Source organism: Monopterus albus, unplaced genomic scaffold (assembly GCF_001952655.1).
Source record: "Monopterus albus unplaced genomic scaffold, M_albus_1.0 scaffold15.1, whole genome shotgun sequence".
NCBI lineage: Eukaryota > Metazoa > Chordata > Actinopteri > Synbranchiformes > Synbranchidae > Monopterus > Monopterus albus.
The window spans coordinates 340,851-354,426 of NW_018127895.1; the positions used below are offsets into that span (position 1 = coordinate 340,851).

The 13,576-nt window shown below is 39.4% G+C and overlaps 2 protein-coding genes across 4 annotated transcripts in view; one reads left to right on the top strand and one right to left on the bottom strand.

Moving 5' to 3' along the window:
- Nucleotides 1-2,014, top strand: part of snapc3 (small nuclear RNA activating complex, polypeptide 3) — a 3,697-nt gene extending 1,683 nt beyond the window's left edge. Inside the window, 5 exon segments of the mRNA XM_020591886.1 lie at nucleotides 5-99; nucleotides 206-288; nucleotides 445-603; nucleotides 1,543-1,650; nucleotides 1,737-2,014. Of these exon segments, the coding sequence (XP_020447542.1) occupies nucleotides 5-99; nucleotides 206-288; nucleotides 445-603; nucleotides 1,543-1,650; nucleotides 1,737-1,884 (593 nt within the window). The 3' untranslated portion in view covers nucleotides 1,885-2,014.
- A 681-nt stretch (nucleotides 2,015-2,695) lies between these two features.
- Nucleotides 2,696-12,756, bottom strand: psip1a (PC4 and SFRS1 interacting protein 1a). Of its 3 annotated transcripts, none has more exons than XM_020591876.1 (17): nucleotides 12,476-12,756; nucleotides 11,933-12,022; nucleotides 10,956-11,032; nucleotides 10,468-10,606; nucleotides 10,039-10,128; nucleotides 9,642-9,761; nucleotides 8,274-8,333; nucleotides 8,133-8,184; nucleotides 7,802-7,895; nucleotides 7,307-7,490; nucleotides 7,096-7,175; nucleotides 6,909-6,961; nucleotides 6,490-6,560; nucleotides 5,728-5,829; nucleotides 5,416-5,617; nucleotides 4,102-4,198; nucleotides 2,696-3,358 (listed from the first exon to the last, which is right to left on the bottom strand). In XM_020591876.1, the coding sequence occupies exons 2-17, from the start codon at nucleotides 12,002-12,004 to the stop codon at nucleotides 3,328-3,330; spliced, it is 1,524 nt and encodes a 507-aa protein (XP_020447532.1). In that variant the 5' UTR covers nucleotides 12,005-12,022; nucleotides 12,476-12,756; the 3' UTR covers nucleotides 2,696-3,327. The 3 variants fall into 3 exon arrangements, with proteins under 3 accessions (XP_020447532.1, XP_020447533.1, XP_020447534.1); XM_020591877.1 differs by having other exon boundaries at nucleotides 12,390-12,480; XM_020591878.1 differs by lacking the exon at nucleotides 9,642-9,761 and having other exon boundaries at nucleotides 12,476-12,755.
- Nucleotides 12,757-13,576: the final 820 nt, after the last annotated feature.

Consider the following 13,576-nt stretch of genomic DNA (forward strand, 5'->3'; position numbering starts at 1 on the left):
CTGGCAGAGCTCAGGGATGCCATATGTTGTGTCAGCGACTTGCAAGTGTATGGAGAGTTCAGCAACACACCGGACATCGCCCCAGACTTTGTCAGCAAAGTAAGCACCTTTTGTGTGTTATTGTAAGGTCATATTTTGTCAATATTTGTGAATAAGACCGGACACAAAAACCTATAGATAATATTTGTATGTGTCCTGCTTTTAGGATCATTTCAAGTCAGCGTTTTTTTTCTTTGAAGGCGTTTTTTACAATGACATGCGATTCCCTGAATGTCAGGACATCAGCATGTAAGTTTTTAAAAGTTTTACCTTATCCAACTTGTATGCTGCACAGTTCCTAAAGCCCCTTGAGGTTAACTTGTGATTTTGGGCTATATAAGTCAAACTGACTTAACATTCAAAAGTCTATTTTTGTGCTGTATTTTCTGGTGTTTCAAACTACAGGACCACTATCGAATGGGCAAAGGCCTGCAAATTTCCACCCTACAGACAGGCCAAGATGGAGGACACACGGTTCATGGATCTGAAAGTGAAAGTGGGCTTCCCATACCTCTACTGTCATCAGGGAGACTGCGAACATCTGGTCATTTTCACAGATGTCAGGTTAGTGCTGTGCTTTCTTTACCATTGCTCAGCAGCTGCTCAGTTGTGTGATCCAGTGTCTTTCAAAACCCACTCAAAATTAGTTTTGAACTGTAAAACAGTGTGTGGGGTCTTGGTCACTGTGGATAATTTGATAAACTTAGTTATATTTCCTGAGACACCATCTTTAATGGCTGACTGCTCATCACAACAAGGTTACAGTTTTCTTTTACTGTTGATATGTCAGTCAGTATTCAACACACAGACTCACGTACTGTGTCCTTATGAATAATTTTTCAGATGTGAGGTTTTCACAGTCCTTGTTTGTTCTAGCAACAGTCTAAAAACTGAAGGTGCTCAATTAAAAAAAAAAATATAAAACAGAGATGAGGCAAATCATATTTGAGATGTTGGGGCATTTTTGTTTGATAAATGATTCACTCTTTGATAATTAATTTGACAAATTATCAAAACTGTTGGTCTATTAATGTATTAATAGTTGAAGTACTTTTCTCCAGGCCATGAACTTAAATTTACTCAGCGAAGTACTCATTTGCCACAGTCAAAATACCCACGCAATGACCAGCGTCATTTTAACTTGTTGCAACTAAGTATGAATTAGGTGTTTTGTTTTGAGCTGTGGAAAATGTTCCCATCAAACCCTGGACCATTCCCTCTACCTTATCATGTTATACTACTAAGATTTTGTATGGTTGTGTGGTTTTTGTCAGCTACTGTACAGTATAATGCTTTCTGAAGCTTTGTATTACCACCACAAGACTGGCCCGCTCTCACAAGACCTCATTTGGTTTCATCACATTAATGGTGGCATAAATGTCTATGAGCTGATTGGTTGTTGGTGGGAGAAGGGTAACCACACATGATACAAATCTGGGTTCTCATCACTCAAGGCCTCTAAGAAATAGCTCCAGTCTCTTTCTTTTTTTGTACACATTGCAGACTCGTCCATAAGAACGACTGCCTGGACAAGAAGTTGTATCCACTTCTCACACACAAGCACAGGGTCGCCACCCAGAAGTGCGCAGTTTGCCATGTCTTCATTGGAAGGTGTGTAAAAATGTGGATTTGCATAAACAACTGTGGTATTTTAAATCTGAGTCAGTACACATTTAACATCTCTGTGGCTCTTGCAGATGGTTTACTACCAATGACCAGTTTGCTCCATGTGACCCATGTCTCTTCTGCGATAAGTGTTTCCGGATGCTGCACTACGATGCCGAAGGCAAAAAGCTGGGACAATTCCTGGCCTATCCCTATGTGGACCGAGGTGCCTTCAACTAAAGCTCTTCTTTAGTGAATTGCTTAGGTCACCAATTTTATGCGGTATAATAGTTACATCTTTGTATTTCAGAAGGAAATGTGTATTTTCTTTAAAAATGATGTCCATATGTACAGTAATGCTTTAGTTTTAATATTGTTCTGTTCAAAATAAACAGCAGTGTTTCCTGAGACTTATTTTGTGGTGATCTTGTTTCATCTGTGGTTGTACAGTGCTGGTCAAGTGGATTGTGAGCGGGTCAATTCACTACTTTCACCTTTATAGAAACACCTTTAGCCATACGTTGAAAAGACAACCTACTGACATTCATTGGAGTGTTTGTCGCACTATCGACAACCCAGTACAAACTGTATCCGTCTTTATGTACAAGCTTATTTAGGTTACTTTGTAAACCATTCATTAAAGATGTGATGCTCAGTAAACAACTCAGTTGAAATGCTTTACAGTGCAGCAATCAGCAGTTATTACTAGGCTGCAACTGTGTAATGTCACTCTTTTTACCTTAAAGCTCCTGAAAACTTTTGAATCAGAAAGAGTAATGCGACACCAACTAAAAATCTTGGTCTTGCAAGCGTGTTAATTTCTCACCTTGCTGCAGTGATGTACAGGTGAAATCAGCCAGGGCAGCAAAGCACTGGTATATAATTCTATAAGTGTGTCACTGTAACATTAAATCCATAAGTAATAAACTGCACCTGTTTGATTCAGATATAAACTGATTGATGATATCTGATATAAAGTGGCTGCATAAAAAGATCAGTCCACAACAGCAACATCGGGGTCATCAGTGTGAAACATTAAAGACAAGGTGAATCACATGTACTACTTTATTACTGGATGCTAAAACTGGTCAGACAGGCACCAAATACTCTTATTTACATCTGTGTTAAAAGAAAACTTTAAAACAGACACTTGACCATGGTTGAGAATAAAGAATTTTCTTGGCAAAAGAAAACTACCAAACTTGAGGATGTTTTACTCATGCATCTGAAGTGAATGTTCATCTATGAAAGCCACTATTATTAGACATGATACATCTAACTACAGCTAAACCCTGTACTTTATATAATCTGTAACTGAAGTTACAAACTGCCAATTCTGTAAATGTCATGAGTTGAAATGAGAGGTCACAATCAAAAGCATTTAGTCTAAAAGAGAAATAGGACAGTGTTAACCCCGTCTCTGTGAGCATGCTCACAAAGGTTTAATTTCACAGTGCTGCAGATCTACACATTTGACTTTTAAAGTACAAAAATAAAATGGGTAACCAGTCATGACCTTGGGGGTGGAGGGGTTTCATGTAGAGAAACGTTTGAGCAGCAACACTGTCAGTAAGTAAAGTGGAAACCAGTGATCATTATCAGTCATCACAAGGAACAGCAGACTTCAGTCAGTGAGTGCAGTTTGGACAAAGGAGTACTAGCAGCAAATGTCCGGCCTTTTCTTCAAGCAGACTCTTCTGGACCTTTTGGGGCACTGCAGTCAGAGGAGATCAATAAATCGGTTTAAATGGTAAACTGATTTAATTGAAGACAGTTGAGGAAAAGGTTGATGACATTTTATATTTTCCTTATTGTCAGTAAATCCCATTAAAACACCAAAGCCAACATTTAACTGACTCTTTCTGCCTTTGTAGCCCAGTCTCAAGCCTTTCCCAGCAGTTTGTTGTGGTGTTCACTTCTGGGACTGTCATTTAAAATAAATAAAATAAAAAAAGCAATCTAATGTTGTTTATTCAATCTTTCTGTTGCTAGCAGCCTTTAACAATCACCACTGATGAGCTCTGGACCAATGCAGATGCTCAACAGAAGAGAATCCATGGGCAAGTTGAATGTCTGTGGGTAATCAGACATGACTGCAATAACACTGTGTTTTTAGAAAGTTAAAACATTGAAAAACTACAATTAGGTAAGTGTGGCAGTGCCAGGAAACCCTGGAACATGTTTTTATACACAAAAACACTCAACAACAGACACTCAGTGCACTGAGTAACAAAAGCTGGTGGAACAGAGGTTGGCCTGGAGGAGACATCAGGACTTCAACTCTATGAGAGACGTTGCTGTTTTTTTTTTTTTTTAGATTTGTTGAAAAAATGTTTTTATATTTATACTTTGTGCTAGCTAAAACATATTTATTTCTATGTGTGTATGATGTATTTGAAACATCTGTCATGTAGCACTTGAAGGAAACTCCAGAGAAACTACAGACAAAGTCTGTACCTGTGATTTTCTCCTGCTGAGGCATCTTCAAGCAGCTTCTCCCTCTCCGTCTCCTGCTTCTTGTCTTCAGGGCTCATATCACCATTTGTCATCTTGTCTTTAAATAGTAGAGGGAGACAGAGACTCAGACAGACAGACTACACAACCACAGCTAGTGGCGAGAGCTCACAGGATCTTGTGACGACGCATGCTGAGTTCCAGACCATAGTGAGATAAATACAATTTTCCATCCATTTGGGATGCATTGCTTTAGAAAGGGACCAGTCATAGAGGTTGTCTTTTTGGTGGAAGTACAGTACGTACATCAGATAAATTAATCACTAAAGCAGTGTTGTGGCTGCAAAGCTGTTCGTTGTTTCTAATGAGAAAGTTCACCACAGACATCCAATGACATCCTCCTACAAAGAAGAGAAGAAAGCGACTGAAATGTCTCCGTTCTCTGGTTGGCTTTCATCTGTGACTCAGCTGGCCGGAACCGATTTACCAGTAACCCGCAGAAATGTCGTATGACAAAACCGACCGAACCGTCTCTCACCATTATGACATTTAACTGATATATGCTGTAATACTACCAGCTTTAAAACACCTTGTTTGTGGAAACTAGATACAGTATTTGTGAGTCATAAAAAAAAAACTTGTTATTTTTACTCTTCCTAACTTTCCTTGACACAGTGGTCAAAAACTATTTTACCTTCCCCCCATAATTCAAAAGGAAAAAAGGTTTGGTCTGTTACGCTGCTGTAAGGTCAAACTTTAACATCTAGCCCGCCCCTCCCCACCTCTGGTAGACTTCACTTCAACAAAACTCAGGTTCTCAGAAAAGAAAAGCAAAACAAAAGAGAAAATGACAGCAGAGGTGGTGGTGGTGGGAGGGGGGACTTTTGTTGGGACTTGTGTGTGTCCGTGAGTGGCCCCCCTCCCTTCCCATCACTCTTGACAGACACAGATCAGAGCTTGCAATCAGCTTTACTTTTGTCAGCGTCACTCATCTTAAGAAACTCCTTATCCGCCTAATGACCCGCTCATCCAGGATGAGGTTAATGTAAAGTTACCAGTAAGTGGTATTGGTGCATTGTATCAGACCGCTTTTATGACTGGAGGTGTAGAGGGTGGTACTGGGCCTGATGCTGGTATCGTATTGGTGCATGTCTAGAATCTACTGCAGTCTTATGAGGATTTCACACCCCTTTATCATTACAGATTACCAACTATAGATTGAAGGGGCAAATTACAATTATATCTACAACACAATGAAGTGTGCAAACAGTGAAGGGGTCTGAATACATTCTGAAGCTACTGTATAATAACCAGTACCTGAGTCGTTTTCCCTGGCTTGTTCAGCTCTCTTCAGTGCTCCTTTCTTGGCTTCTTCATGCTGCCGCTGCTCAGCTAAAGACTTGTTGAGCACCTGGCTGAGCGCACACTCCCCTTCTCCAACCAGAAACATAGTCTTAAACTTGTTATACAACATGGTGGCCTTGTCCACGATGTCCTGGTTGGCCTTGAATCTGCGAACCTAGAACATGAATAAAATCACACATCATCTTAGAACACAAGCCTAGTGTAGTTTGGTTGTTCAGTTTGAAACTGTCTTACTTTAAATGCATTTTGGATCAGGGAGTCTACCTTTTTGAGTGTGACGATGAGTTCACTATGTTTCTGCAAGTGCTGGGTCGTGACCTGAAGAGCACCAATCTCATCCAACGTCTCCAAACACTTCTTCACATCCTAGTGAGGCGGGAGCAAAAAGGTGGCAGGAAAAAAGGATGATCATTTAGAAAGAGTAAAGTAAGTACAGAACAAAATGAACAGCTGTAGAAACAGTCAATTATCCAAATTACTCATCCATAAAAAAACTGAAGACAAAGTTCCCTAAATTATACTGGGAAGAACATCGGCCTGCTTAAAGTAGCTCTCTTCGTGGCCCAGTTTCAATAAACTCATTACAGTGACAAGCTCCTTTTTCACAAAGAACCTAATGTGTTTATACTATTTAGGTCATGCACCAACAGATCAAAATTCAGTGTAACACAAAGAGCAATGCAGCGGTTCACATAACAAACAGAGAGTGGGAGTACCATGGTAACGTCCTGTAGGATAATGACCCACAACACAAGGAATTCTGAGCTGCATTAAATAATGCAACAAAACCACGAAGAGGGGAGTATACGTCTATAAAATGCATATTACATTTAAAGAATGGAAATCTAGTTTTACAGCATTTTATGGACAACTGAGATGGAAAAACTGCAGCAAAGTACAGCGTCTTTTGTCTTTGTCAGCAGAATAAACACATTTATTACATACGTTGTGAGCAATGCAAAATGTCTGAGATATGATTCATTTATGATCCAACACTGATCACATCTACGCTACAGCAGAACTTACAGGGTTGTCAATTTTCAGTGAAATCTTGATTTCGCTGTGGAGTCTCTGGAGTTTCAAGTCTGTTGACATTTCTGAGGAAAAGAAAAAAGGTGAAAAGTATTCAGCTTAGTAGTCAATAATACACAACTGAATGTGCCAGAGAACGGGAGAGCATTCATATAGAAGCTCAGTATACAAGTTAAATGATGTGTACCCATTATTTGGGCCCCAAAGAGAGGGGTGTCAGGCCATGCCGCCACAAATCATCAGAGCCCCACAATAAGCAACACTATGCCCTCATGTTAGCTTGCTCATGCTAACACCAGGCCTCAAGCCTGCTGCATGTATCAAACACTTTTGGTAAGTCTGTCCCACTATGCTAGTTTACTTCTGCTTAGCAGTATGAGTTACATGCTGTAACTTTAAATTACTGTGCTTACCTTTTTTCTTAACTACTGTCCTCTCTTCGTTTTTGGTCCCTACATTGTTTGACCTGCAAGACAGAAAGAAATCTTTCCATCACCAATGAGTGTTAGCATCAGTAGCTAGTAAATAAATAATGGACAAAGGAGGAACATGAACATATCAAGTTTGCTCTGGTAACATGCAACAGTGTGAAAAGCTTACTCTCTCATCTCATCTGCTTTCCGCCGCCGTGCATCTTTGTCTATTTCTGCATTTTGCTGTTTCTTTCTGCCTTTGTTTTTCTGAGATGGAAAAAAACAAACAAAAACAAAATGAAAATCACGCAGATGACAGAATCATACATCCTTTGAAAACACATGGGTGTTCTGCTGCTGCTGAACTGTGAAGATGTTGGCACGGACAGGACACTTGCCTCTTCATCGTCAGAGCCAGAGGAGCTGTCGTCCTTAGACTGCTTCTTCTTCTTTGCTTCAGGCTCCTTAACCTCCGCATCTTTCCCTTTGCTGTCCTCCTTATTCTTTCTCTTCTCCTCCTCTACACTCTTGGACTTGTCCTCTGGTGACCGCTTTCTCTTTCTGTCTGACTCAGCAGGGTCCCTAAATGTGGGAAAAGTATTTGTTGGAGGCTTCGAAGGCAAATGAAAGTCAAAACTACACACTCTTCACAGTCTTTATCTGAAGATGAAACGACTAACAACTAAAATATAGCTGCTCCATGAATATAGTCAAACCCATATCAACTAGTTTTGTTTGTAAATGAAGGTTCAGAGTGAACTTTAGATCAAAATGCTTTACACTGGTCTTTACATCTGTTAAAGTAGGAGCAGTTTCTTCAAAATAAATCACAGCACCCAGGCAAAAGTGGTGCACAGGAATTTTCTGTGTTCATACTCATATTGTGTAGTTACATTTCACTTCCTGAGCCTTGCTGGTCCTGCTGCTGGAGCAGAAGCAACTTCTCACTTTTTGGCTTCCTGCCTCTTCGTTTAGGACCCTCTGCACCTGATCACAGGGATGGACACACACAGGAAAAGAACTCTACTTACAGTACTGCTGAAATAAAATCTGAGACGGTGACAACATCCTTTAAATTCAGTGCAATACAATTCAACAGCACTGCCTGCTACATCCTCCAAAATATTCATACAGTTGTACCAACACTTCTCTAACACTTCTGGGTGTCAACCATCAGCAATGAATGATGCATCTTCCCATCACCTATACCTAAACACAACCTACCTGAAGGACTAACAGGGGCATCGTCCTTTTCAGTGTCCTGGTCAGCATCACTCTAGGAAAATAAGAGAACACACCATCTTATAAAATGATCTCAACAAACTCATACGTTTTACATGAACTGCATTAATAAAAACAACCAACCTTTTTCTTTCTTCCCCTCTTGGGTTTAGGAACATCTGAGGATTCTTTCTGAGCTGCACCCTAAAATGCAACACCATCTGTTAATTTTGTTTTGGTCCAAAGCCTCAACCTTTAGCTGTTGTTGTATTTTTCTTAAACAGATCACCAACAAATCACCAAAACAGATCATCAAGTTGCTTCCATAAGAGGAGAACAAAATGAAAGTCAGATGTAAAGATCAACAAGAGGACAACTTAGTGTTTTGTCAGGTCATCTTGGACTATTTGATCACCATCTAGTGTACAACTCTGGAATTACACTCTATGCAGTATTACATTAACTGTGTCCTACTTTCACGCTACATATTCGCACTGTTAAGAAATCAAAACACCTTTCTAAAGATTTTAAACTTTTTTGTTTTGTTGAGATATAAACTGATTTGTGCACTGCGTTGTTGGAAAACAGTAGTGATGGGTGGAGGAAGCCCTATGAGGCTTTCTTTCCATTTGTGTTGAAAAAGGTTTATGCCTTGGGATGGAATAAAATCTCTAACTCAGTAAAGTGTATTCTGAAGAAGCAGCGAGATCTGAAGCTTCAGACATCATCATACTCATGGTTTTCTTCTTTTGATACAATGTATTGAAACATTGCGCTTCAGTGGAGTGAAACAAGCTTCGGTATCACCTGCCCATCTCTAAACACTGACATTTTTGATTAAGATAACTTCAGTATGAATCAGTATGTCGTAGAGAATTGGGACACAGGTTATGACTTGTTAAAATACTGCAGAGGGAAAAATAAATATAAAAACATTAGTCCTTCTCAGCCTGTGCAAAATATGTGAAGCAATTAACTTAGTCACAACTTACCTTTCTCCAAAGCACACAGACAGCCATGCAAAAATTAAATTATGATTAACTAATTGCAAACAGTGTAATTACACAATATATGGAAAAGGAGAAGCAGGAAATGGAAAGCGCCATGTTGCCAGGGTGATCTCAGAGAGGTAAAACAGAGGAGAAGAAAAAAACATTTCTATTTTCATTACAGTCACACACAGAGTTATTGTCCCCAGACATTAGCTCCATTTTCATCAGACTAGTACAACAGCTGATGTTCTTTAATCTTATTTCATTGGAAACACAGGGACTGCTTTGTCACATAATTCCCACTGCCTGTGAACAAGTCACCACCTCAGTGGCATCAACACAACAAATCCAGACCAGGCATTTCGATTAAAACATCAAAAACTGACAAATCTTTGTGGCCACCGAGTCAAACAGAAACAAACCACCAACTGAAAAACCACTAAGTGTCGCATGCTTTCCCCCAGCAGAAGACGAGGCACCGTGCACCACTTTATGGTATCCCAGCATGCAAAGTACCTACATCCTGGTTCTGAGGACCCTGCTCAGAGATCAGAGACCCTTCCTTCTCCTCCTCCTCCTCCTCCTCCTCCTGCTCCTCCTGCTCATTCTCATTCTTGTGCTCAGCCTCACTTCCTGGAACCTGAATGCACCCAAGATGCAGCGTAGGATGCAGTGTGGTCAAAGGGAGAAAAGTTAGCGAGTATCCACTACTCTTATGATACAAGCCTTTTAATCTATTAATACAAAATAAACTAATAATTTGTAAGCTGCAGGAATATGTAATTCAGTATGATGAAGCAGACAGTGAGAAATCAGAAAGAGCAAAAGAAGAAAGAAGCCGAGACAAACCAGCAGCATGTCAATGCAGTGAACTGGTTACATATTTACTTGTACAGATTTGTAGAGTAAAAACTGACCTTGGATTTCATCCCTTTGTCATCTGCATCCTCCTCTCCCTCTGGGCTGCTGTCTGAGTCCTTTTCAGTGAAAGATTCGGGAGGAACTGGCTTCAGACAAAATAGGGAGGAAAAAAAGTATTAAATGACAACTTGGCAATGGTGGGTTTTTTCTAGTAAACATATATGAAGAGAGACAGTCACTTTCCAGTCCAACATGAGGCTGAAGCAGTTGCTATGGGGAAGCTAACTGTGTTAAATAATTCATGATCTGAATATTAACTAAATAATTAGGATTATGATTTTTGCCATAATCGTGCAGCCCTAGCAAACACAAAATTAAAGTCAAACTCAGGGAGGTAACGCGACATCAAGCCGACACCCGGGGCCAAAATCTGGGGGAGAAATCCTGATAAATGTCTGGAGAAAACAAAGAGGTGGAAAACCTACCTTGGGTGCAGTGAGCTCAACTTTTGGGTTGTTTTCAATCTCCCACAGTCCTTCATTGAAGCCTTTCCTCTTGTTGGGCTTTGCGTACTTCTCTTTGTTAGGTAGGTATGGATATATATCTTTTGGGCCCAGGAATGCTCTGGTGGAAATTATTTTCAGGATGTTTATCCAATTAATACTTGGTGAAGCATTAAACACGTAGTGTTTACTGTGAGATTGTGCAAGAGGATACAGAGACAAAATATACAAGTACCTCTAATCAGAAACCCATCAAACATTTATATATTTAGAGAAACAGCAGAGACAGAATTGCTTCTTATGATGCTCACTTACAATTCGGTTTTACCTGTGCACAAAATTGTGGCTTTCATATTTGTCTTACAATTTTTTCTGCTGCGTATTAACCCAAATATTAAATGCAACTTTGCCTATTAAGTAGGTAAAGATAAGTCAAAGTAAAAGAGATGATAAAAGTAGTAATTACTAACGTTTCATGGGTGCCAAAGAAGAAGATGGGGTACTTGATATTGGAAGGTTTTACAGCGCCATCTGGGACTTCATCGATCTGTGAGAGAGAATAAAGGAAGCAAATATTTATTTGCAGCCATAAACAACATGAAGTCATCATTAGAGCTGCAACTGTTGACTAATCAATAGGTGACTGGCAGAAAATGAATCACCAGTTATTCTGATAACTACATTATATGACTAAAAATGTATTATCTTTGGGTTCTGGACAGTTGGTTGGACCAGACATGCCATTTAAATAAAGCATACTAGCCTCAAGGAAATTAACTGTCTTAGGCAAAATGATTAACCATGAAAACAACAATCAAAGACTTATTTATCAGTACAGTGTCGACACTCAAAGGAAGACTGAACAAGTTTCTATTTTCTCAGGCATTTAAATAGTTAGGAAGTGTGTTTCTGTGGTTTTGCAGGGCTGCAAGTAACGATTATTTTCTGGACTGGGAAATACCTGGTCTAATTTCCAACAATCTTACAGATTCAAATGTCGTGTTGTCAGTCCAGTGGTCCAAAACATAAAGATATTCGGTTTAGGATCGTGTGCAAGAAAGAAATGCACCAAATCTAGCGCAATTAGTCAATTAACAGTCATTATTAATCAATTAATTGTAATAAAAGTACATTTTCAAACAAAGATTCATTATTACAAGCATTATTACAAGCTACCAAACTGTGAAGCTTTGCTTATGTTCTAGTAAACATAATGAGAAACTGATTATGGTTAATCAGTTAATCAAGAACCAAATCAAAAGACTGTTTTATGAGATAATTTAGAAGATGGAAGCTGCAAATGATTGACGTTTTTGCTTAAAAAGGGGGGTAATTATTGGATTATCTACCAGGCAGCTAATCAATTTTCTATGGACTAATTGCTGCAGCTCTAATCAAATGTACTATGAGCTATATAAACTGGTCTATGAACAAGACCCAGACTTACTCTTGCAGGCCAGTGGGGATAACCCTTCATTTTGGCGAAAATCAGATCGCCAGGTTTCCAGTCCCGAGCCATGCTGGACGTGTTACCAAGCTGAAACATACAAACATGTAAATACGTAGCTTAGCATAGCTATTAGCTATCAGCTAGTCGACTGTGATGCATCTGCACAGACATGGGGGAACGTGTACACATTCATTTGGCGTTCCTGTTCCTGTTCCTGCTCCTGCTCCTACCACCCACATCCTTCAAAGTCCACAGTTCATTTAAACATGACAGTCATGTTAAATATGAAAAGAAATACTCCAACTTTATACACAGCCACTGACTGTGCTCAAACTAATATCACTCACGCTTAACAACCACTAACAGCCAAGTTAACAAGATGTCAATAGCAGATAGGCTAGCTGGCTTGTAGCTATTTAAAGCTACCGAAACCACAACTATCGCCTTCTTTCACCTCTAGTGTGTGGAGTCGTCTAGAAGAAATCCGAAAATTACTAGTAAATTGTTGTAATAGCACAAATTACTACCCGAAAAACACACCGATTCTTTTCCGCAGTGATGCACGTTTTCCGCTCCCGCGCAGGACGTCGATGGACTGTACCATCACATGGCAAAGCGGGGGACTCTGTATAATTAATTGTTCTTACTTTGTCGTTTTTGTTTGTTGTTGTGTTTTTTTTCTTTTAAAGCGGAGCCAAATGCTTAAAACACTTTACAGTAATACCAAGTGATTGTGATGTTATCGCCTGATTTACGTTCATGCCAGATATTATTTTATAGGGGAATGTATTTGTAAAAGTAACCTAAGTAATCTCACTACGACATAGATCGTCTGTGTCGGGGCTTGGACTGATGAACTTGTCTGAAAAAAAGTGGGCGTCAACTTTCACACATGCAATCTCATTCCACAATTTAACTAATTAATGTAACCACGCTCAACATCATTGCCAAATAAACTGCGACAGCGGATATATAACAAATACTCATCATAAACTGTATGTTTATTATTATAAGCTAATTGTGTCCAGTAAGTAGCTCACACGTTCTTGGTACCGGAAAATAGGATCAGAGTGGGAACTCATCAGCTGTCCACTCTCCTGCGTGGTACTGATGCTGAGGCTGCTGCTTCAAAGCAGAGTGTATCGTGTTTTTATTATATCATCTTATCATCTGGTCCTAGACTAATACAGGTTTAGATTTAATTTGTTGTCATCGATGAGTGCATGAGTATTAAGAAAACATGGCTCACTACATTTGAGTTATTAGTTGTTTATTTTTATTCAGCTGTATGCAAAAGTTAGGGAACCCCAGCCATTTTGTAAATACAACCTTTGCAGCAAACATCCAGTCTTTTTTAAATTTGAATGCATTGTTACTTTTCATTTCCTCCATTTAATAAATATTGTGACATGTACAAAAACACCCAGAATTTCTTTAACTTATCAGAACTTGTTAGGCAGGTCATTAGGTACTGCCAGCTGATGATAAATTCTCTGACTCTTCAAACACTGGCACCTTCACAGCTTGAAATTACCACTGTCTGAAATGGCAGTAATAGAAATCAAAACAAGATCTGGAAGACCAAGAAAACTTTCAGACTGCGGGTTTTCTGGGGAGAACAGCAAAACAAAACCCTCATCT

Bases quoted from the DNA above. Each gene is read 5' to 3' on its own strand.
- psip1a (XM_020591876.1), bottom strand. From the start codon at position 12,004: ATGGCTCGGGACTGGAAACCTGGCGATCTGATTTTCGCCAAAATGAAG. The intron at 10,607-10,955 runs GTTAGTAATTAC...AATTTCCACCAG, and splicing joins TTCTTTGGCACCCATGAAAC to AGCATTCCTGGGCCCAAAAG. The intron at 5,618-5,727 runs GTAGACTCCCTG...TTCATGTTCTAG, and splicing joins TCATCGTCACACTCAAAAAG to GTTCGCAGATTCAAGGCCAA.